Below are 24,279 nucleotides of genomic sequence, written 5' to 3'. Positions count from 1 at the left end.
CCGACCTCCAGGCCAAGCTGAGAAGACTTGGACTCTACCCTGTGAGCAGTGTCCCTGGGCCTGGGACACCAACAGCAGACCAGACACTCGCATCCTATGAAGTGTCCCCCAGAGCCCCCCAACCTGACTTAAGGCTACGCTGGGAGCTCGGCCACATCCCCTAAGGGTGCTGGGGAGGGAAGAGAAAAGACCCACACAGCCCCTGGCTCAGGGAGCTCACTGTCTACTGCGGGAGACAGAGCTGGGGGCACATCAGAACATTTCCAAGTCCCACTGTGATTGGGCTGGCAGGAAGGAGAACACGCCATGAGAGGGCGTCTCGGGGCTGGCCTGGCCTGGGGATTCAGGATAGGCCTCTTGGAAACATCAGAGCCCAAGGAGGGAATGTGGAAAGAATGACGGGGGTACAGGTGGAGAAGGGGTTGCCCTAACAAAAACGATTAAGGTGCCTCGGAAGGGACCAGAGGCCACAGCATGGCTGGCAGGAGCCGGGACGTGGGGAAGGGATGGAGCAGCCCTCAGAAGAGCCGAGCACGCCCTGGAGGCCCTCTGCGGAAGGGGCTCCTGCTGGGCGTGGCCAGCGTGCTCACCTTCACTCGCTGCTTCCTGTGCTGCGCACCATCCAGCTCATCATCCTCGTCACTGTCATCGTCCTCGCAGTGCTGCAGGAAGGGGATCTGCTCCAGCACCGAGCCACCCAAGCGCTCTCTGCCGTCCTTGCCGGCCGCGTTCCTGCCCAGGATGGGGGTGGGGCAGAGGGGGGGGTCAGTCCTGCCGGGCGACAAAGCTCGGCTGGGAGTGCACGGAGGCTGGGGGGCCGGAGCCTGAGCCCAGGGGAGCCTCGACTCTGACCGTGCATGGGGCTTGGAGCCCAGCCTCGGCAGGGTGGACCCCGGCTAGACCCCTCACTGAGCTCTGACCCTCCCCAGAGCGGTTCCAGACCAGACCCCCACCCTGACCACACATCCCCAGCGTGTGCTGAGTCAGACAAGAGAGCTGGTTGAGAGATCGCCACTGACTCCGCAGCCCCTGTCACCACAGCCGAACCACGCACACTCAGCACGGCAGGGACACATCCGGTGGCAGGGAAGCGGAACCAGTCATTCCATGACTGCTCGGGCCCCACACGGCCTGCGCCTTCCCCACCACCAGACAGTGCTGCCCGTCCACCTCTGGGCCTGCTGTTGCGTGGCTCCCTTGGGATGACAAGTTTAAGCCAAGGAGTCATTTGCCAAATGGAGTCACCAAACGTGACTCCAGGGCAGAAAGGAGGGCAGAATTCGAAGTTCAGACTAACGCGAACAGCCTCCCAAAAGGAGGTTGCCACCGGGCTGATCCTCCAAGCGCTCTTGTCAGCTGCCCGGGCGAGACGGGTGCCACTCGGTAGAGACCTCCCACCCCTGGGCTGCCAGTCCAGCCCCCAGCCCTCACTTCCCAGCCTCCCTGCTCCTCTGGGGGCCTCCACACGTGGAACAGGCTCCTTCCTGGGCGCCATCTCCACACCCTCTGCCTCAGTGACTGCCCAGCCCCAGGGTTTTCAAGCCCGCCTGTGTGCTGGTAAACTGGAGATACATTTATGAGTCAAGTGCTGCCCCTACCCTCGCCACGGGGGCTCACACAGACACCTCACACTCCACTCGTTCTGAATGGCCCCCTTGAAGTCCCCCACCTGGGTTAGCGCTGCTCCTAGCTGCTCAGACTCCACCCTCCAGTTACCCCAGTTTCTTTGCATTTCCCCCTACAGCCAGTCCTCTTGTTATTGTCGGCTCCTGCTGAAAACCCACTGAGAAGCGGACCAGCCTCACCCCTTCACTGCTGACATCCACCATCTCTGGCCTGGACATCTCCAGGAGTCTCCAATCGGCCCTCCCTGCTCCCAGCCCAGCCCTCAGTCAGCCTCTCCATCTCGAAGAAGACCAAGGCTATGAGATGATGTCACACCCTGGCTCGAAACCACAAGCTTGTCTCCAAACTCCTCATCGTGGCCCGTGAGGCCCGCTGTGATCGGACTCCTGAGATCTCAGCCTCACCACAGACCACGGAACCACGTACTGGCAGCGCTGCCCCCATGCCAGCCTCTGCCTGCTCCTGGGCGTGCCAGCCCTCTCTTGTCCTGGATCCTTTACCGAGAACACTCCCCTCCCAGCTACTTGGCTGGCTCGGCCTCCACTCCATGCAGTTCTCTGCCCAAACGTCATCCTGTCCTAAGCAGTACTGCTTCTCCCATCTCTCTTTTTCTCTTAAATTAAGATTTTTTTTTTCTTTTTTGATGTAGATCGTTTTAAAAGTCTTTACTGACTTTGTTATAATATTGTGTCTGTTTTATGTTTGGGCTTTTGGCCGTGAGGCATGTGGGATCTTCGCTCTCGACCTGGGAAAGTCTTAACCACTGGACCACAGGGAAGCCCCCTCCCACTGCTTTCTCACTGCCTTTCATAGACCTCCTCACATCATCAGCAATTTAGTTATTTTCTGACAAACAGCAGCTACCGACGAGAGAATGAACACAGGAGAGCTCCCCGGGGGGCAGTGACCACATGTTGGGCTATGCTCCCCAGGTCCTGGCGTGGGCCCAGGGCTGCCTTCAGTAGGGACCTGGCGTTTGATGGGGCGCGTGCAGGCCGGAGCCTCAGGCAGGGCCAAAGCCTCGGGCAGGGCCAGGCCGGAGGGGAGCTATGCAGCGCAGCAGCACGGAGATGACGCCAGGGGAGGGCCACCCAGGACAGAATCTGTACATCCCACAAGGGATTGACAGCGGGTTCCGGAGCAGAGGAGCCCACGATACGCTCCAGGAAGGATGTGACCCCAGATCATCGACCAGCCTCATGGAGGGGAAGTGGTGGGTAGACACCCTCCAGACCCCAGGGCTCACCTCTTGATCTGCTCCTCGATCTGTTTCACCAGCAGCGATTCTCCGCCGCTGAGCCCCCCGGGCACCGGAGGGGCCCTAGGGCCCCCTTCGCTGGGCTCGGCGGCCCCGTTGAGCTCTAACGAGCGGCCCAGGAGGGAGCGCACGCGCTTGGACCGCATATCCAGGATGGTGTCAGTGTAGCCGACCTCTTCCAGGTACCTGCAGGGAGGCAGAACCAGGACAGGTCGGGCCGGGGAGGTGGAACCGGGGTGGGTCAGGCACCACATGGCTCCTTTCTATACCGCAGGGACGGATGCAAGCTGGGCCAGCCTTTTTGGAGAAGCAACTGAAGACAACACACCGAAATCTCACGTAAGCATTCCCCTGAGCCTTTCTACGTGGGCATCACGCTGTTGCAGATGCTCGCAGAGACAATGTACATTTGGGGGACCTAAAGGCAGGGGCCGACCCACACATCTTCTGATGAGGACTGTGGAAGTAGATGGCTGATGGGACACTAGGCACAGGATAAACGAGGCAGAGTGCCAAGTGCTCAATGCGTGCTCAGTCTCGTCCGATCCCTTGTGAGCCCATGGACCGTAGCCCACCAGGCTCCTCTGTCCAAGAATACTGAAGCAGGTTGTCGTCCCTTCTTCAGGGGATCTTCCCGACCTAGGGATCGAACCCGTGTCTCTTAACGGCTCCTGCATTGCAGGCGGATTCTTTACCACTGAGCCACCTGGGAAGCCCAAAGAGGAGAGGGCCTGCTCAATAAATAGTACAACAGAAATTGTAAGTTAAGTGTTCCTTACAATTCAAGTGTTTGTAAAAAAAAAAAAAAAAAAAAGAACGTCTAAGGATAGACCACACACAAAGACACATTTGTATCATGCCCTGCACCAGGCCTAGAAAGAAACACACTGAACTTCAGAGCAGAGATCTCTGCAGAGTGAGATTAGGGATGTCAGTAGGAACTTCTGTCATTTACTCTACACACGAGCATTTATTACCCCCAGGATTACAAAACCTGAAGCCAGCTGAGACTGGCCTAAAGGCTAAAAAAAAAAGGCTAAAAAAAACGGAAAAAATTCAACTATGAGTATTTGTGGCTTCAAATCACTGGAGACAGGAGTCCCTGGCTGGTCCTCAGGGGGCGCCCGCAGAGCCTTTTCTGTTGACCGTGACCTTGCCCCTTGGGCAACAACAGACACACCATCTTGGGCACGTGTGTGTGTGTCTGAGGCTCCTCTGCCCCCACCACCAGGGAGAGGCGGGGGAGGCAGGGCAGGTGGGGTAGAAGGAGCTGGGCTCCGGGGACGGGTTCCTAAGATCACACGTCAGACCTTCCACTTATTAGCTGAGATCTTCTGCACGGATGCCCTCTCTGCACCTTGTTTTTTTCGCCTGTGAAAATGAGGGGAACGCTAGCAGTTACACTGCCCGGGGATTTCCGTGAGGAATCCTTGTGTGCCGGGCGTTTGGCCCAGCGCCGGGCACATAACAGTACCTGGCAGGCGTCGTCTGGGACAATCCTTCTGTCATCACTGTGTGCACGCCCTTTAAGCTAGCAACTGCAACTATCCTCTCTGACGTTTAGTGTAAGGAAATCAAGGATACGGACAAATAACTTCCTGGTGTTTGTCACACTGTCTATTAAAAAAATGCCTTCAACAAAATACACAAGAAGAGACTGGCCACAGGAAATTATGATTATCCACATAACAAATGATTACATAGGTCTTGAAATGATGCAACATAATTAATTTACGTGGAGAAACACTGACAACACTTAAAAGCAATGCCTTATGAAACAATGCAAAGGGGGAACCCCTGCTTTTATAAAACACACACACACGCACAGATACAAATACACAGACGAGAAAGCCTGTGTGTCAAAATGTTTACAGGCGCATGAAATTCCCTGGGTGGTGGAATTATGGGTGATTTTTGTTCTTTTCTGTGTTTTCCTGTTTCCCAAGTTTTCTAAAACACACGTATCTCTCTAATGAAGAGCAAAAAAATCTTAACATTACATCCTGGGGAGGGGAAAAGGGCATGTGGGATTGCTTTCCAAGTGTGGGGGTCTCCCAGGGCTGCCTCCTGCCAGGAGTCTTCCCACGCTCCACCCCCACAGGGTGATGGGCCCTCTCGGCTGTGGCCAGCAGGGATCCTGAGAACTCATGGTCCCCAGTGGGGACAGGAAGGACTGTGGCGTCCCCGGGCTTATCTCCGTGGCCCAGCCTCCGCCCTGGCCCGGCGCGCACTCACTGTCGGAGAAGCTGCCGCCCCTCCTTCCACACCAGCGGGCTGTTCTCCAGGGTGACCGACTCCACGGGGCCATTGGAGACTGCAGGGTAGAGAGAAAGGAGGCGGGCTGTCTTGAGGGCACCATCCAGGCGCCCACCACCTCCTCCACCAGCCCTGTCCTCACCCTCAAACCCAAGTCGGTCACTGTGGAGCCACATGCTGGGAGGGCCCGGAGCCTCCCTCTTCCCCTGCCCTCCTCCTCTCTGGTCTCTTTGGGTCACTCCCCAGACCGTCCCCGGACTGTCTTCAGACTCTGTTCTGCTATTTCCCCACACAGCAAACGGGCTTGGCTCTGAACGAACAGGCAGATGACGCCCAGTCTGCCTCAGCCACTTCCCGGCTATGTGGCCTGAGCAGGTCGGTTTACCTCTCTGAGCCTCAGTTTCCTTATCTGAGAAACGAAGTTAACAATCACAGCACCCACCTCTTGGGACTGCTGTGAGGACTGAATGAGGCAGCCTGTTTACTTTCCTCATCGAATATTTATCAGGCATCTATTATGTGGCCAGCTAGGTGCCTGGACTGTATTGGTCAACACAGACCTGTCCTTGTGGAAGGCGCTCTGGTCAGCGTTCGACATGAAGAACGATGGCTGCCGCAGCCTCACCTTGTGAACACACCACACTCTTCCACGTCTCCGCGCTCCTGGACCCTCCTCCCTCCACCTGAACACCCTCCCTACTTCCCCGATGGTGAACTGATGCCTCTTTCTAGGAGCTCCGAGGGGCCTCGTGTGTCTGTCTGCCTCAGACAGACAGAGGGACAGCGGGCAGGACTCCCAGGCCTTCCCTGCCCTTTTCCTAGGAGCTCCGACTCCCAGGGGCCTCGTGCGTCTGTCTGCCTGAGAGAGAGGGTCAGCGGGCGGGACTCCCAGGCCTTCCCTGCCCCCTGCCCCCCAACAGAAGGGCACCATGAGTGAGACCCAACCACTCCCGGTCCCGGCCAAGCTGCTCTCCGTGGAGCATTTGAGACTCAGGAGTCCATCTCTGCTCTGTCACGCTCGGTTTGCAGGGGGCGGGCATGCGGGGAGGATCAGGCTGGCGTGGGTACCTGGTTCCGACAGTTCTGGCTTCTTCTCTCCCTGGTTCAGGTCTGTCCCAAATTTCAATTTATGGTATTTGGCCCTAAAAGGTCAAATGATGAATGAATGAGAGGCACCGAAGCGTCGACAGGGCCAGCCCTCGCCTCCAGAATCCCAGAGCCCGGGTTCTCGCTCTCCTCCGCCCTCCGCCCTGCCTGACTGGGAAGCAGCCGTGGCGGAGGCGGTGGCACAGATGGCACTGTGGCGAGCCCGCTGCTTGGGAGCCGGGCACACCGGGCTGCTGTCCCAGCTCTAGAGTCCTTGAAGAAGTCCTCTCCCTCCAGAAGCCTCACCTGCACCCATCGGGCCCCTGGAAGGGAGGGATGAGACGAGGACTGTGTGCTGTCTGCCATGTGGTGGGCCGCCACCATGATGAAGCCGTTGCTTGCGGTCTGCCCTGAACCCCACCCACGAGGGCCTGTTCTGCCCCCCTCTCCTGGACCGTGCAGTACTGAGTCATGGAGGAGAGGATTCTCCCAGGGGCTCGATCCCTGAGGGCAGGCAGCCAGGGCACGGCAGGGCTCACCTCTCCTGCTTCAACGCGTATTCCAGCATCTTGATCCGCCGCACCAGGTCCGTCTTGAGATTCTCCTGCCCCTTCCTCTCTCCCTGGAGGAAGGCCACCTGAGCCTGCGGGTGGACAGAAGGGGGTGGGGGACGGCAGGGCTCAGGCTCGCCGACCTGTGTCCCGTGCTCGCTCGGGGCAGACAGCTCCAGCACCCCCACCCCCGGGACATGCAGCAGCCAGTTCTTCAAGAGTGGAGACCCTGAGCCAGGGTTCAGCGGGGCAATGAGAGGGCGGCTGGATCTGTTTCCCTGTCACCCGCGATGAGACGACTGAAGAGAGACTAAATGGGAACAGCTTGGGGCTCCCTGGGCCCCCACCTCTGGGGAGAAAGTGGGGGCGGTAGGTATTAAGAGCCCTGGGCGCCTCCTCCCCCATCCCCGGGCAGGTGCCGTCCCCGAGGTTGTTGGGGGAGGTGGCACAGCACTGTTCAAGCAGAGCTTCTGTCTCTGGGGGGTGTGGGAAGCTGCTTCTGGAGTCTAGGGACAGGAGTGGGTGGTTCGGCTCGGCTCCCGCTGCAATGCAACAGCTTCGCCGCCTGACCTCCACGGTGGGGCCGACCGTCCTGGGGGAGTCAGCCCAGAGGAAGGGAGACATGTCACAGACATGACCCTGGACCCCTGCCAACCACTTCACACTGTCTGCTGGCCCGGTCTGCCCCCGTCTGCTCTGGCCTGTCAACGGGCCTTTTGGAGACACCAACTGCCTTCCAGGCATGCTCCTGGCCCCCGACCATGTTCCGGAAGCCCAGTGCCAGAGCCCTGAGTGCCGTGCTCCTCCCTGGCTTCCCCTCAAGTGCTCCTCTGACCCAGGCTGGGACCACCCGAGCTTCAGCCCTGGCTCGGCCACTTCCACAAGGCACAATCTTAGGCGGGTCATCAGCCCTCTCTGAACCTCCCCTTCCCCTTCCAAAAAATGGGGCTCCTGAGAGTGCCTGCTCCTCACGTGTTAAGTTGTTCTCAGTCCAAAGCCTGGCACAGATGAAGGGCTAACAAATGTCAGCTCCCACCTCTTGTTATTTTTATTCTCTCAAAGTACTTAATTATTTGGCTGCATTGGGTCTCAGTTCTGGCATGCAGGCATGTGGGATCTCTCCTTGTGGTCCACAGGCTTCCCTTGTGGGCTTAGCTACCTGGCTGCATGTAGAATCCCAGTTCCCCGACCAGCGATCAAACTCACATCCTCTGCTTTGGAAGGCAGATTCTAAACCACTGGACCACCAGAAAAGTCCCGGGGCCCGGTTCTTCACGGGAGCTAGGATCCTCGAGACCTGAGACCATGGAGCAGAGGTGTCCGTGGCTGACAGGCCTCCTGCCCACCCCGGCAGCTGCGTCGTCCTGGAGCCGACCCTCACACATCACGAGCTTGCTGAAGAACTTCCGCAGCTCCCTCAGGAGAGCCCCCAGACACCTTTGCCAGGCGGTGAACATTCCCAAAGCCTTGCTCCAGGACTGTCCGTGGTTGGTGGCCTCTCAGATGCCCATGAACATGCTTTCTCCTCACCCTGGGGCTCGAAGAGCCCCGACCTCCCTGCCCCTGGCACTTATGCCCCATACGGCCCTGTGCCCAAATGCCTCCCGTCACCCGCCTCCTGCTCCAGGGACCAGGTCTCTCCCTCAGGTCAGTAAAGAATCAAATGTGGGCTGAGTACTGCTGAGCACTGCCCTGAGTGCAGGGCCAGAGGAAAAGGCACACTCGGGCACCGCCGGGGGGGCCACAAGTTCACAAACCCCTCCAGCGGGCAATCTGGCCACATCCGCAAACATGTTAAATACACACTCCTTTTGTCCTGGCAGTCCCACTTCTAATGAGTTTGCCCCGTAAGTATAACTGCAAGGGCAGACTTCCTTTCTTCGCACATGTTAACGCACAACAAAAGCATCTTTCATTCACTCCACAAATATTTACTATGTATCAGATACAATCCTGGACACAGAACTGAACAAGATGAAGTTCATATTTTAGAGGAGGGTGTGGGACCAGCAGTGAACAAATAAGTATGTGTCACAGATGTGCTACAGAAAATAAACCTCACCTGTCCACTGAGAGAAAGGGACTCCTCCCAATACTTCTTTTCTCTACGCTTTAAATCAACAGGTGTGTTCATAAATATCTAAGGCCACACGTGATCAACATCTTCGGAGTTTGAATTTATGTCCTTTGTGGATCTTCTCAGCCACCCAAATCAACGCTGTCCGGAGTGAGTTTTAGAAGGTGAGGGCAGTGGCGGAGAAGACGAGGTTGATCACCAAACACATGCCCCAGGTCCCCGTCTCCCTATGCCCTCGCCACTCTGGGCTTCCACCCACAAGTTTCTGATACTGGGTGCCTGCCCCGCCTGCTGAGCCCACAGGCGTTCCCCACTAGACACTGGTGACCGCCTGTGATGGGACAGGTTCAGGGTGCGGGGCTGGCGGAGTAACAGAGAAGATGAGCGCCTCCTGGCCCCACAGAGCCCTCAGTCCAGGGCACGGGCCGGGCACAAGCAGCCACAGCTAACACACGACTCGACTCGCACCCCAGGAGGGAACAGAGGAGGGTGGGGAGGAGGGACACCTCTGTGAAGAAGTGACAGTTCAGCTGAGACCTGAGCCTGGTTAGCAGGCGGCCAGGGGTGGAATGCGCAGCTGGTAGAGAACGGCAAACTCTACAAGGGCCGGTACGGCTCCATCTGAGAATGCGTAAAAGGGTTAGTGAGGGAAGTCAAGAGAAGCTTGTCGGCCTGACAAAGAATCACAGACCATGCAAACGAGTTTGAAACCCACCGTAAAACACAGGGGAAGCTATGGAAGGGCTTTTTCAGCAGACGAGAGATGTCATCAAACCTGCTCAGGGGCAGGGGCAGGGAGAGGGACAAGCTAAAGGCCCAGAAACCAGTCACAGAAGGAGGCAGATCCTAGAGAGAAATGACGGGGGCTCAAACCAGGAACAGGCAGGGGGGTGAGGAGTGGGTTTAGGGTACTAAGGAGGTGGCCCTCACCTGTGGGGGAAGAAAATGGAGGGGGAGAAGCAGGGTCAGAGTCACGCCCTGCTCACCCCCCATGGCCTCCCTTGCTCCCTGAGCGCCCATCCAATGATGATGCGAGAATATCACTCTGCTCTGTGGTCCCCTTCCCAGTTCCTCCGGCAAAGAAAGGAGAAGGAGAACCAGAAACACGTGGGTGAAGTGTCCTGAGCTGGTGGAATGCCACAGAGAGGGGAAGCGCTGGGGGCCCGGCCCTCCCACCCTGCGCACACCAGCGGTCACAGCCACACGGCCGCGGCTGCCTGACCTGCCGGGGCCGCGGCAGGCTGGCAGGCAAGGCTGGCATCTGGAAGTTCTCTACCCAACCAGCACCTCCGCCCACTGCCACTGAGACAGGGCGGCAGCCTCTCCTCCGGCTGTTCCCTCCCCATCCAGGCGGCACGGGAGGAACCTGGCTATCTCAGTCCTCCCCGGAGCCCTTGCTGACTCTCCCCATCCCAAGCTTTCGTCCCCCAGCTCCCGGGCCCTTCAGTCCCATCTGGCCCTGTGTCTCCTGCACTCCACTCCCTCCTCCCCAGGCTCTGGCAGGGTTGAGTCCCTGTGGATCCCTCAGAGCTCCTTGTGAGGCTGGCGGGGGCGGTGGAGGGGCAGGGGGCGGGGACCAGCTCCCCATCTTCTCCACCTGCAACAGTGTACTCGCTGCCCCTGCTCATCCCTGAATGTCCAGTCAGACCCCCACCCCCACCCCCTCGAGGTTCCTCTTGTCCTCAAAAAAGCTCACAGCTCTTTGCAGAAGTGCCACAGCCACACCACTGAAATATCAACTGCGTGCGAACCTCTGTAACCCCCTGCGCAAACCAGCCTTCTCCGTTAGCCTGGAAGTTTCTGAAGGGCAGAAACCTTATCACCTCCTTCTCAGAATCCCCCCACGATGCCAGCTCCCTGCTCCCATCTTCCGGGTGCCTCCTGGCAGGACCTCCCAAGAAGTTGCCTTTTCTGCCATTCCCCCACACTGATTGTCTGGTGCCAGGAGCAGCTGCACAAAGAAGCTATTTGGAGAAGAGGTATTCGGGGTTTATGGGGAATCTGACGCAGTCCAGGCCTTGAAGGCTCTCGCGGGAGAAGTCACACCTCTCTAAGTGATAAGTGCTCAAGTAAAAGTGTATAAAAAGAGGTGCTGCTGCGGGGAGTGTAAATGTGGGACAACTTGGCAGAACCAATCACCAGTTTATAAACACGTCTATTCCTCCACCCCACCTGTTTATTCTGCTGTACACTCACACAAGAGGGAATACGAGGACAGTCCCTGCAGCCACTTCCAATGGGCAAAACCTGGAAACTACCAAAAAATCCATTAAGGGGACACAAACTAAATGAGCTGTGGGCGCAGACACCCGCGGGGTGCAGTTCCCCAAAATAATAAGCGCTCTGTGTGCTCATACGAAAGAAGCGCAAAAGATGTATAAGTACGTGAAAATAAGTCACAAAATGATGCATGTAATAGGATGTAAAAGGCAGGAGGAGAAGGGGACGACAGAGAACGAGATGGCTGGATGGCATCACCGACTCGATGGACATGAGTTTGAGTAAACTCCGGGAGCTGGTGATGGACAGGGAGGCCTGGCGTGATGCAGTCCATGGGGTCACAAAGAGTCAGACACGACTGAGCGACTAAAACCGAACGGAATAGGATTTCATATATTACACACACAGAGCTAAATTACTTTTATAGCAATGATAGGGTTTGGGGGAGCGGCTCCTTCCCTTCTCACTCACTTGGGTGTGTGTGTACATCTATACACACAGGCACTTCTGAGATCCTTGAAATTTACTAATGTAACAGAACAACGACAACAAAAGAGTACAAAATAAGTGACGCTGGAGCCCGGACAAAGGACAGCCCAACGGGGCACAAACCACCACTTCCGCTCAGCCTCCAAGAAGGATCACTAAGTGCAGGAGCACACGCATCTCTCCTCTTGCTGGTCTCAAAGATGAGGCAGCAGCATGGTGGGTGCTGTAGGGTACCCTGGTCTGCTATGACCGCGTGGATGATCCTGGGAAGGTCACTGAGCTGCCCTGAAACAAGCTTGTCATCTGTCCTGGGCGTCAGATGGGTATAATCCATGGGCTTGAAAGCCCAGAGACCACCCCTGCCACCCACAGGCTGTGACCCTCGATATATTACTGACCTTCTCCAAATCTCCACTTCCTCTTTTGATTATTTTTGAAAAGGAAGGGAAGGGGAATAACATCCCCCACCCTCCCAGAATGTTGCAAGGACTAAGCGATACCATGTATCTGCCGTGTCTAATACAGTGTCTTGCCCATAATACATACTCAATAAATAGCAGCTGCTATTATAATTGCTAAATAAGGGCAATGTCCTTGGCCCTGTCTCCACAATGGGGGTATTGAGAAGATCTAATAAGACCCTGGGCAAGCGCTTGGGAAGTGGAGATGGGATACCATAGCAAGGGGTACTTACATAAGGCTTTCTCTCCCACCCTAACCCCAAGCCTCAGCTACCACACAGTGAAGATCCCTTTCGGGGTGGGAGAAGTGTGCGATGCTCTCTTTAGTCATCCTAGGAAGAAAATTCTAATCTGGTTATTTACTTGGGTCCCCACCTCAACCAGATACGAAACAGCAACTCAGAAGAGGAAAGACCAGATGCTAGAAGGAGATACTGACTTCTGCTAACAATGCCCCAACCCTCCAAATCCTTGCCACTGGGATACCAGGCTCCTCAGGACACTGTGCCAACTGACCCACACTTCTCAAGGTCACAAAACCCAGCCCAGCTCCTCAGCCTCTTCCAAACATCTCAGGACACCTCCCTCCCCGAATCTACTCCACAAACCATAGGATCCTTTCCCAGAAACTTCCACGAACACCTCCCACCCCAGGATCTTTCTGAAATGTTTCCTCTGGCTGTCTTCCTGCTCCTACAAAAAGGCTCCCCATGCCATGCCCCAGGTCCCCCGATTCCTCTTCACTGTCTCCATCCCACCGCCCCTCTCCACAGCTGGCCAAGTTTGACCCTCCCATACTCCAGTTCGGGGGTTCTCCATCTGACATCCCACACACCTCCCATCTCACGGCGGGGGCCCCCACGCCTCCATATCCCCAAAGAGTTTCGGCTCTCCGTTCTCTTCCAACACAGGCTCCTGGCTCACGTCCTGCCTCCATTTGTGCTTCCAACCCTGGGACCCCTACCCTGCACTCGGAAGCCAGGCCTGCCGGGGCTCCCCAAAGTTTCCTCCTCCTCAGAGAGGTCACACACCTTCACGCCCCCCCACCTCCCGCCCGGAGACCTTGCTCCGCATCCTTGGAGTCCTCAACACAGCCGTCATTCAGTCCCTCCAGTCCAAACGCTCCGAAACACCCACCCGTCCCGGGCTCCCGGACTTCCTCTCTCGACTCACACGGGCTCCCCGCCCCGGTCTCGCCCCCGGCTGATCCCAGGTCACCCCCGACGCCCCCTCTCACCCACCCGGGGTCCATCGGGCTCCACCTCCAAAGCGCACCTGGTCGGGGACGGAATGCGGAGTCCCTCGTGCGGCACCCTGGGAGCTTTTGGCTCACTCGTATACAAGACCCCTCCATCCTCTCCCAACGCCCTTCGCTGAGCTCTCCTGGGGTCCCCTCGGCCTCCCGAGGCCACTTTCTCAGGAACCTTTCCGCCAGCCGGTTCACTCCTACTCCCCCTTCAGCAGGCTCGAGTCGCCCGCGCCGCCTTCTCCCGGCGACCGCGCGGGCCCCCCTCCCGCCGCCGGCCGCCCGGGTGCCCTCCGGACGCCCCTCGGCCGGCCCCTCACTCCGGCTCCCGGCCGGTCGCCGTCCCCTCCCGCCCCCCCGGCCGTCCCGGCGGCCATTGCTCCAAGATGGCGGCGGCGGCGGCGGCGGGTGAGGCTGGGCCGGGCCGGGCGGGCGAGGGTCGGGGGTCCCGGGGGTGTGCTCACCTGCAGCTCGGCGCGCTCGGCCTCCCAGCGGGCTTTCTCCGCTTCGAAGCGCGCCCACTCGTGCTGGATAAAGTGTAGGATCCCGGGCAGGCTCAGGGGCTCCGGTCCCGCTGTGGGACCGGGGCTGCCTCCGCCGCCACCGCCTCCCTTGGCAGCCGGGCCGGGCCCGGGGGCGGGGACGGAGACCAGGGCCGCCCCCGTCGGGCCGGGGCCCGCGCCGGAGCCCAGCGGGCGGCAGGAGGAGGCGGCGGCGGCGACGGCGGCGGCCGCTCGCTCCTCCATCATGGAGGCCCCGGGGCCGGCCCGCGCGCCCGCTGTGCCTCGCGCGCCTGCGCGGCCGCGCCAGTCCTCGCGCGCGCGCTCGGTGGGGGCCGGGGGGCGGGTGACGGGAACGAAGTCGGGCGCGCGCCTCGCCCACCCGGGTCGACCCCGAAGGCGCGCGCGTGGGAGGGGGCGCGGGGCGGAAAGGGGGCGCGCGCCCGGAGGAGGGCAAACGCGATCCAGGCCCCGCGCGAGGGTCGCCCCTGGGAAACGCGGTACTTGGGGAGGGACCGCTTTCTACCCCCCCTCCTCCCGTTTCACCCCAAAGAAAGACTCTAGCCCTCTCCAGACCCAAATAGCACTCTCCTCCACAATCACTGTCACTCTTTGAGGGAAAGAACTACCACCAGGGGTGGTTTCAGCAATGACCCCATCCTGATTTTTGGCCCAGGTCGGTTGTCATGGTAACTCCTCCCAGTCTGGAACACCCTTAGCCTCCCCTCCCTTCCACCTTTGTGGTTATGGAGCTCCAACTCTCTCCTGGCCCTGCACCAGGAAGAGGTTGCTAAGGTAACCCAAGTCCCTGGTGGTCCTTATGCCCCTACCCTCATCGGTTACTATGGCAACCTCACCTAGCACTCAGGTAGAAAGGACCCCAGCCCCAAGGACACTGCTGAGGGAAGCAGCTCTTTCCCAGCCCCTCCCCCCAGCCACACAGTTGGCATTACCATGGTAACCATCTCCCCCTTTCCCATCGTGGGAGGTCTGTGGACCAAACCAACCAGGTGTTTTTATTTAGAGGAGATGCTCTGCTGAGAAGTAGTTGCTATGGTTACAAGGCCTGGACCATCCCCAGAGAGGTGAGAAACAAGCAAAGCGAAGTCCTGGTTACTATGGTAATGGGGGCAGTCCCCCTTCCAGTGACCCTAAGACCCACCACGGTAAAGGACACTTTAAGATTGTCTCTCAGGATGGAGTGGGTCTAGGGAAGGGGTTGTCATGGTAACACCTTCTGTCACTCCGAGTCTGACCTTTCTGGACACATTTATGAAAGAAGGGGTGGTTATACGTTGCTATGACATCCTTCCCATCTCACTTTTGTAGGTGAGATGAAATTGTGTTCTGTTGTGTGAAATTGACTGATTTGGGGTCTCCTGGTTTCTCCTTCCCTCAGCGGTGCAGCTGAGCTGGGCTGGAACCGCCCCCCTGAAGCTCCCTCATCCTGCAACCTAAAAGGTAAGAAATCCCTCAGTGTTACCAGCACTCATGGGGAAACTGCCCTTGTCCCCAAAGGTTTCTCCACACGTCAGACGTTTTCTTTATCCATCACATTACCATTCTACAGATGCAGCCATTGAGACTCAGGCCAGGTGAAGCCTGGCCTGAAGTGAGTATCGATCCTCTTACACTGTTTCGTGGGCAATGGCAGGACAGTCTCAGCTTAACAATCCTCTCCTCACTGACCACTTTTTCTCGCTCACACCCGCTTTTGTTTTCCTGCTCTGTCTATAAGTTGTTTGCAGGGATTTTGTCTGTCTTACAGCCTCTGGAAGGACCTGCCCAACCACTGTCTGGTTCATCCTGGGTCTCCAGAACACAGAGGACACTCAATAAATACCTGTTTGTTGAGTAACGAGTTAAATTAATTAACAGGTCATATTCAGCTTTGAAAGCACCTGTTAGGTGAGGACTGGGGAAAGAGGGTTGTCTCACTGAAGATGGGCTGAGAGTCAGACTGTCTTTGTGGACCCAAAAGAGACAGCCAAGTTTATTGGCTAAAATCAGAACTCTGAACCCAGCTTCCCCATCCAGTCCTGGGTTGGCCACTTCCCCTCTGTGTGACCTGCAGCAAGTGACTTCACTTTTCTGTGCCTCAGTTTCCTCATCTTTTAATGTGATCAAATGTGAAGATTAAACGAGTTTATACTGGTAAAATGCTTAGAATACAGTCTGGCACAGCATGAGTGGCTAGAATTGCTGATATTATTATGATCCTGTTATGATCTTTCAGAAGCCTCGTTTCACCCACTTGGCCCCAGTGTTTTTGAGTCTTTACAGTTGGGGAAGCCAAGACCGAACTTGTCACGGTACTAGATGAGTCCTCTCTCTCTCTTCGCTGGTCCCATCATCTCCTCGTTTGGCTCTCACACCCACTGGTCTCTGAGAAACCAGCTCCCGTCCTGTGTTCTATTGGGCACCTCCTGGCCCAGAGTCAGCCAGACAGTGCCTAGTGAAAGTCAGGGCTGGGGGATGGAGACCTGGATTCTGCTCCCTCTGACCTTCCTCTCTCTGGGGCTCAGGTTCCACATTTGAATAACAGGAATCAGTCATTCTTTCCACGCAAATTTATTGAGCACCTGGAGTGGGCAGGGTACTGAGCCATGTTCCAGGTATACAACATGAAACAAAACAGACAAAACAAGACACAAGATAAGTCACATCTACATGAGAACTATTAGGAGAGGAAAAAAGACATAGGAAGTATGAGGGTGATAGGGTGAGGCGTTTTAAGTAGGGTTGCCAAAGGAAGGGGCCAAGATCTGATGGCTGGCGAGGCGGGGGTGGGGGGCATGCAGCTGCTGCTGGGCCGGGAGAGCGTCCAGGCAGACGGAACAAGTGAGTGCTGCAGCTGAGGTCTCCTGGGTGTATTTGGAGAATGGTGGTCCACGTGACTGCAGCTGAGTGGGAGAGGGCAGGGGTCACGTGGGGCTCTGTGGGTCCCCGTGAAGACTCTGGCCCTCCATTTGAGTCAGTCTCCAGCCACAGAAGGTTTGAGAGCAGACGCGGGCAGGACAGGATCTAAGTCAAAGTGGAACAGGATCCCTCTGGGCCCCGAGTGGGACCCAGACCATAGAGGACAAGGGTGAAGCAGCAGGATGGTCTCTATTTTTTTTGTAAGTGAAGCCAAGCAGTCCTCAATTTTTAATTTTTACTTTTTGGCTACACAGCGGCATGTGCAATTCTCAGTTCCCTGACCAGAGATTGAACCCGCATTGGAAGCACAGAGTCTTAACCACTGGACCACCAGGGAAGTCCCAGGATGGTCTCTTTAGAATTGTTAGACGATTCTGAAACCACCTAAGGGTCTGTTCTGTGCTTCTGTGTACCTGAGCGCTAAAATTCTCAGGTTTTTAAGACCCCAAACATTCTGTGGTTTCAAAGTCTCCTCCCCCTACTGTAATGTGCGTTGTCCGAGCTCAGGAGTCTCGTCTGTCTCTTATGTTATGTGTCCACGGCTGGGTCCCCACTGCCTAGGACAGTGCCCTCTGTGTTGTAGAGTTCCACAAATAGATGCTGAAGGGTGAAAGGAAGGAGGGGTCCATGGAAGGTCCAGAAGTCAATTCCAAGGTCCTAAAGAATAACAAGTCACTCTGAAAGTGCAACGCAGATTCTTAAGCGCCATCTGAATTGGATCAGAGAAGGACAAGCAGGCCTGGATGGCTGAAGGGGATGGGAGGGTGTTCCTGGTGGGTGAAAGAGAAGAGACAGGGAGACCAGGGCAGGGCCCCAGGTACATAGCCCCCGTGCAGCCCTGGGGACCTGAGTGGGCTACACAGACACACAGAAACCATGTCCCAGGTCATCATCTTTTCTCCAAGTACATTTTCAGTGTCCAGCTGCATGCAAGGAACACAGCGGTGATCAAGACAGCCCTGGCTCTGTCCTCTTGGGGCTCACAGTCTAGTGGGGGCAGACAGACCCATTCCCAGACAGTGGCAAACCAGAATGGGCAGCCCAAGGGCTCTAGGAGCCTAGAGGGAATTTCTCACTCAGCTGGTGGTTCAGGGAGGGCTTCCTGGAGGAGGGGGGCATCTGAGCTGAAGCCTGAACATAAGCAGGAGTTCTCCAGAGGAAGAGAGGCATGGGGAGAAGGTGTTCAAGAGAGACTCTTCCAGGCAGGAGGAACAGGATATGGAAAGGCTTAGAAATAAGACTGTTTGGGAATTCCCTGGTGGTCTAGTGGTTAGGGCTCTGAGCTTTCACAGCTGTGGGCCTGGGTTCAATCCCTGGTCAGGGAGCTAAGCTCCCACAAGCAGTGCAGTATGGCCAGAAAAAATTTAAAAATCGTGTGTGGTGGGGGTGAATAAGATCTGTTTGAAGCAAAGCCCAAGATGGCTTAGGCTCAGAATTCGAGGAAGTGTGGCAGGAGACAGGGCTGGGCAGGCAGGTCACACCTTGTGGGACATTGTGAGAAACTTAGACTTTCTCCCCAGAGCACTAGGGAGCCATGGCAGATTCTGAGCAAGAGAAGGTGTGCTTTCTGCAGACCCCTGTGGCTACCATGAGGAAGGGGCTTGGTCAGGAGACCAGGAGGAGGCTGAGTGGGGATCTGGGTGAACCTGGATTGAAGCAGGAGCTGGGGGAATGAAGAGGAGGGGTCAGAAGTACTCAGGAGGGAGGAAGATTAGCTGGGTCTCTAATGTCTCCCTTTCTGGGACGGATTGAACCTAAGATGATCCTTCGTGAGGAAACTGTTTCTTGAGTATCTGCTCAAAATGGGGCGAGTTAGTTATTCCTTCTATGCTGGAAACCCGCGCAAGCGTCAAGTTGTGATGAGGAAGGGAGACAGCGCCACCTGGGGGTTGCCTAGAAATGTGACCAGTGAACAGACCGTAGAGGGTGCTCTATGGAGTACAGCCTTTCCTTTGATGCAGCCCACTCTACTTTTTTGGGGGTGGGGAGAGCAGCTTCCCAGGTGGCTCTAGTGATAAAGAACCTGCCTGCCAATGCAGGAGACCTAAGAGATGCAGGTTCAATCCCTGGATCGGGAAGTTTCCCTGGAGAAGCAAATGGCAAACCACTCCAGTATTCTTGCCTGGAGAATCCCAAGGACAGAGGAGTGTGGTAGGCTACAGTCCATAGGGTCACAAAGAGTTGGACACGAGTAAAGCGATTTAGCATGCACATACTCTACTTTTTAAAAAATTATTTTTTAATTGTAACAAAAGACACATAGCAAGATTTGTCATCTTAACTGTTTTCAAGTGTAGAGTTTAGTAGAGTTATGTATATTCATACTATTGGGGAAGCAATCTCCAGAACTTTTTTGTCTTGCAAAACTGGAATTCCATTCCCATTAACTAACAATTCCCTTTCTCCTTCCCCCATGGTCCCTGGCAACCACCATCTACTTCCTGTTTCTTTGAGTTTGACCCATTCCATTAAAAAAGAAAATTAATTAGTGGCCAACGTTACAAATTGGAATTTCTGACTTAAAACTTCTAGCTTTTCTTGCAAAACCATCTGGCTGATCATCAGGAAAGAGATGGCCAGATGGCACAGGATTTGAGGAAGTGAGGAGGAGACAGTAGGGGAGAGGGGCTGGATGGCCACAGCTCTGACCCCAGGGCCACAGTGTGGGAGGGGAAGGAAGGAAAGACCTGGGGTAAGAGCAGGCAATGAAGGGGTCTGGGCATTTGTAACTGAACCCGAAACTGAAGAAGTTGACAATGAATAAAATGGTGGGATTGAACAAGGAAGACGGGAAGGTGGTTCATTTGATAAAAACTTCTGAGCATCTAGTGTGTCCCTGGCTCTGGGCTGGGTGGCTGTGGGGACCCAACAGTGACAAAGACAGGCTCTGGACCCCCCTCACACAGCTTTGTCCCTACCCGTAATGAATTAGAGTGGTAAGCTAGAGTCAGAGAACCTGGGGGAGGCTAAAGGAGACCAGAGAGGGGGCTGAAGGATCCCAGACTCAGCCTGGGATCAGGGAGGGCTTCCTGTAGGAGGAAAAGTCAGAACTGAAAAATAAAGAAAGGGCTGGGAGAGGAAGACAGGGCTGAGGATGGGTGGGGGAGTTTCTGACACCAGTTCCAGTCTCCCCTTTTATCACCCCACCCCCACCCCAGGATACCCCGGAAGCTCGGCTAGGGCCTGACTTCAGCCCCATGCGGCTCACCCGCTGCCAGGCTGCCCTGGCAGCCGCCATCACCCTCAACCTTCTGGTCCTGTTCTACGTCTCATGGCTGCATCACCAGCCCAGGAGCTCCCGGACCAGGGGTTCTCGCCGTGGATCCACCTCTGGCCCCCGTGTCACCATCTTGGTGCGAGAGTTCGAGGCCTTTGACAACGCGGTACCCGAGCTGGTGGACTCTTTCCTGCAGCAAGAGCCCACCCAGCCGGTGGTGGTGGTGGCCGACACGCTCCCTTACCCGCCCCTGGCCCTGCCCCGCATTCCCAACGTTCGCCTGGCGCTGCTCCAGCCCGCCCTGGACCGACCCGCCTCAGCCTCGCGCCCGGAGACGTACGTGGCCACCGAGTACGTGGCCCTGGTGCCCGACGGGGCAAGGGCCGAGGCACCAGGCCAGCTGGAGCGCATGGTCGAGGTGCTCCGAGCGGGCGGCGCACGCCTGGTGGCCGCTCCCATCGCTTCGGCCAACCCAGCCCGGTGCCTGGCCCTGAACGTCAGCCTGCGGGAGTGGACCGCCCGCTACGGCCCAGCACCCTCCGCACCGCGCTGCGACGCCCTGGACGGGGACGCCGTGGTGCTCCTGCGCGCCCGCGACCTCTTCAATCTCTCGGCACCCCTGGCCCGGCCCGTGGGCACCGGCCTCTTCCTGCAGACCGCCCTCCGCGGCTGGACGGTGCAAATGCTGGACCTGCCCTTCGGCGTGGCGCGCCAGCCTCCACTGGCCACGGCCCATGCGCGCTGGAAGGCGGAGCGTGAGGGGCGCGCACGGCGGGCGGCGCTGCTGCGAGCGCTGGGCGTCCGCCTGGTAAGCTGGGAGGGCGGGCGGCTCGAGTGGTTCGGCTGCAACAAAGAGACCCCGCGCTGCTTCGGGACGGTGGTGGGCGACACGCCGGCCTACCTGTATGAGGAGCGCTGGACGCCCCCATGCTGCCTGCGCGCACTGCGCGAGACGGCCCGCTACGTGGTGGGCGTGCTGGAGGCGGCTGGCGTGCGCTACTGGCTGGAAGGCGGCTCGCTGCTGGGGGCGGCCCGCCACGGGGACATCATCCCATGGGACTACGATGTGGACCTGGGCATCTACCTGGAGGACGTGGGCAACTGCGAGCAGCTTCGGGGCGCCGAGGCAGGCTCGGTGGTGGACGAGCGCGGCTTCGTGTGGGAGAAGGCGGTGGAGGGCGACTTCTTCCGCGTGCAGTACAGCGAGAGCAACCACCTGCACGTGGACCTGTGGCCCTTCTACCCCCGGAACGGGGTCATGACCAAGGACACGTGGCTGGACCACCGGCAGGATGTCGAGTTCCCCGAACACTTCCTGCAACCTCTCGTGCCCCTGCCCTTTGCAGGCTTCGTGGCGCAGGCGCCTAACAACTACCGCCGCTTCCTGGAACTCAAGTTCGGCCCCGGGGTCATCGAGAACCCCGAATATCCCAACCCGGCGCTCCTGAGTTTGGGGGGAAGCAGTTGAAGCTGCCGTGCCTGCTCCCGGCGTCCAGAGAACATTCAGGCACAGGGCGCTGTCCTCTGCTTGGTGCAGCTGGCGTTTGGTGGGCGGGCCAGGGATGCGAAACCGCCAAGCCCCGGATGTCAAGGATGCACCCTACCCAAGAGTTCCAGAACCAGGGCTCTGGGGCTGGGACAGTTTTTGAAAGAGAAGGAGAATATGAGTGTAGGTTCTGGGGTCAGACTGTCTTGTTGCAATTTTTCTGTGCCTCGGGTTTCCTTCGGTTTTGCGCGCGAACCCTCGGAGTCTAGCGCAGAGCCCAGGACGCTTGGCTGTTGAGTTGCTTTCGCCACTAGAGGGCGACCTTGTCCTACCTTGGTGCCAAGGCAAGCATAAGCCCAGGACCTGGGTTCACTGGCTTTAAAGTCTTTTGAGACTTTGGTCTTCGCTCTGGTCTCTTGAGCCTGGCTGGACAGGATAACAATCCGCACACCACCACCACCACCCCCTTTTTTTTTTTTTTTTTTTTTCAGAAAATGACCTCCTTCCCTCTTGGGCGAGCCCTGGGGGGGTGCATGCTGCTATTCACCCCATCTTGCAGAGAAGGAAGCAGGCTCAGAGCTCAGAGATGCAGATATGGTTCTGGATCCCAACCCCAGGCCACTAAACTGGGTTACCTCATTATTTTAGCTCTCTGCACCTGTTCGCCCACTCGCAAGGCAGGATGAACAGTCCTCATAGCTCACATTTACTGAGCACTTACTGTATATCAGGCTTCGTTCTCAACATTTCACACGGAGTAACTGACTTATCCCTCACCTCTACCGTCTGAGGTGAGAGCTGCTATTATTTTAATTTTACAGAGGAGAAAACTGATAGTCTCTTGTCCAAGGCCGGACAGCTTGGGAAGTGTCAGAGTGGGGGACTCGAACCCAGGCTGTCAGTCTGGAGACTTCACTGCCGTTGCCCACATCGTCTTTGCAGATGTGGTACCCCAAGGTGGGGGCTTGGGAAGCCAAACCACTTAGCAGGTGACGCGGTGGCAGCCTTCCTCTGGTGATCGGGCACCTCAGAGGAAATCCTGCTTGGACATGTACCTCCAATATGCGTGTTTATTGCTAAATTATATCCAGGCACTACTGGCATTCTGTATATTAGTAATACAGCTCAACTTATTCCATTTTAAAATTAAAAAATAGAGAGGGCTTTGTTGATCAGCCTTATCCCAGTGACATGTCCTGCACACCCCTTGGGTATGTGCACTTGGCTTTGAGAGCACAGGCTCTGAAAAGGGAGAGGCCTGGGTTCAAATCCAAGGACTGCTGTGTCCTCCCATTATGAACTTGGGCCATGAGGGACTCTGCTTCCCTGCACCTCAGTATGCACCTGAGAAGTAGGTAACGGTGATCCTTGACCTGCAGGAGTAAAGGGGTTGTGAGTCAGGACCAAGTGTGGCTCTTGTCTTTCTTTGTGACCGTAGGCAAGTCACTGCTTCTCTGAACCAGTGGAGGGATTGGTGATCTTGCAGAAGTGTGAAGCCCTTGGAGGAGAAGGCTTCACCAGCAAGAGAAGCTAAATGCCACTTCGGCCCAATCTCCAGAGGCTCAGACATCCCAAGCCTGACCTCTTATAATGCAGCCTCTGTTTCTAACCACTGAACCTGCCAACTGCTGGCAGTCTGTTGGGTTCCCAGGGAACATTCTGGAAACTTACGGGGATGATTCAGGTTATCGATGTGGTTGGACAGTGTTCTTGGCTCTCTGCACAGTCCAGGGAAATGTCTTATACGCAGGGCACCTGCACACAACGAAGCAGGGACCCTTGTCACATAGTGTTTCAAAATGTCCCATCAGGCATTCACGAAGGACTGGTGATATTCAAAATATTTTGCAACTGGTATGGTAATATAAATGTATAAATCAATATATATATCACATTTTAAAATATTTTTTAATTCTCAAAATGATCAAAATTATCTATATATCCATACTTCTTATTGCCAAGAACCTAACTTGAAGCTCAAATCACTTAAATTATGGTAATGGTTTTGTTTCATTTAGAAATTGTTGGTGTGACTTCTTGATTGACACAGCTGTATATGCATATATACATGAAATATATGTACATATATATATTTAAAACAACCTTTTCTTAGCTGTGGTTTGAGAAAGGAACCACATCATATGCTTCTAGCAACTTTCCATTAAATGAGAATCATTAGAAACTTGAGATCTCAGTAGATAAAGAATTTCTCTTAGACTCAAACTTAGTGTGTTGGTGGTTTTTTTTTTTCGAACTCTCTGCAGTTCCTGAACTTACAGCAATTACGTTTGAGACTTTTCTAGCCCTTAAAATATTGTGTAATCACTTTGCTCAATATCTTTATATTCAACTAAGTAATGGGATGACAGAAAACCTATCAAAACAACTAACTTGAACTAATAAGTTTGTTGCAATTTGTCTTTTTGAATTTTACTGCTTTCTCAATTACTCTTATACTGTTCACCAGCCAGAACGGAAGCTTTTTCAATATTTTAACAACCAGCCCATCCACATTAGCACAAATGAATGAAATTTCAGCCCTACTTGGAAAACCCTGGTTAAGAATTATCCAAGTCCAGAACTAGACTCTCCTTGGGCAAACACAAAGTCCTTATTGGATGGTTTTCACTAGTTCTGAATTTTCCAGGAAGTGCAACTACCATGAAAGATGAGGGAAGTATCAGGTTTTGTTCAAAGCTTGGCCAGGGATTGTCAACAATATCAAAAAATCATGTTCCACCTGGTTCTCAGTAACTTGATACTTATGTTGCGTGTTTATAGCAGACTAGGGAGCTGCCTACTTTACAGGTGTAAATGTTTGGTTTTTCTCAGCTTCTGGGGAGATGGCCCCACATATCTGCATATTGAAATACATATTATAAATTTT

General features: G+C 55.8%; 2 protein-coding genes across 3 annotated transcripts in view; one reads left to right on the top strand and one right to left on the bottom strand.

Annotated features, from left to right (window-relative positions):
- Positions 1-14,036, bottom strand: part of STRN4 (striatin 4) — a 24,954-nt gene extending 10,918 nt beyond the window's left edge. The window contains 6 exon segments of the mRNA XM_027515375.1: positions 591-732; positions 2,873-3,070; positions 5,120-5,198; positions 6,209-6,282; positions 6,766-6,869; positions 13,735-14,036. Coding sequence (XP_027371176.1) covers positions 591-732; positions 2,873-3,070; positions 5,120-5,198; positions 6,209-6,282; positions 6,766-6,869; positions 13,735-14,019 — 882 coding nt within the window. The 5' untranslated portion in view covers positions 14,020-14,036.
- On the top strand, positions 13,634-24,279 carry FKRP (fukutin related protein). 2 transcript variants are annotated; one of them, XM_027515379.1, is made up of 3 exons: positions 13,634-13,678; positions 15,170-15,231; positions 19,848-24,279. In XM_027515379.1, the coding sequence occupies exon 3, from the start codon at positions 19,887-19,889 to the stop codon at positions 21,372-21,374; it is 1,488 nt and encodes a 495-aa protein (XP_027371180.1). In that variant the 5' UTR covers positions 13,634-13,678; positions 15,170-15,231; positions 19,848-19,886; the 3' UTR covers positions 21,375-24,279. The 2 variants fall into 2 exon arrangements, with proteins under 2 accessions (XP_027371180.1, XP_027371178.1); XM_027515377.1 differs by lacking the exon at positions 13,634-13,678 and having other exon boundaries at positions 14,218-15,231.

Source organism: Bos indicus x Bos taurus, chromosome 18, assembly GCF_003369695.1.
Source record: "Bos indicus x Bos taurus breed Angus x Brahman F1 hybrid chromosome 18, Bos_hybrid_MaternalHap_v2.0, whole genome shotgun sequence".
In the NCBI taxonomy this organism is placed as follows: domain Eukaryota; kingdom Metazoa; phylum Chordata; class Mammalia; order Artiodactyla; family Bovidae; genus Bos; species Bos indicus x Bos taurus.
The sequence above is the reverse complement of the archived record's forward strand: the minus strand, read 5'-3'. Positions and strand labels throughout refer to the sequence as shown.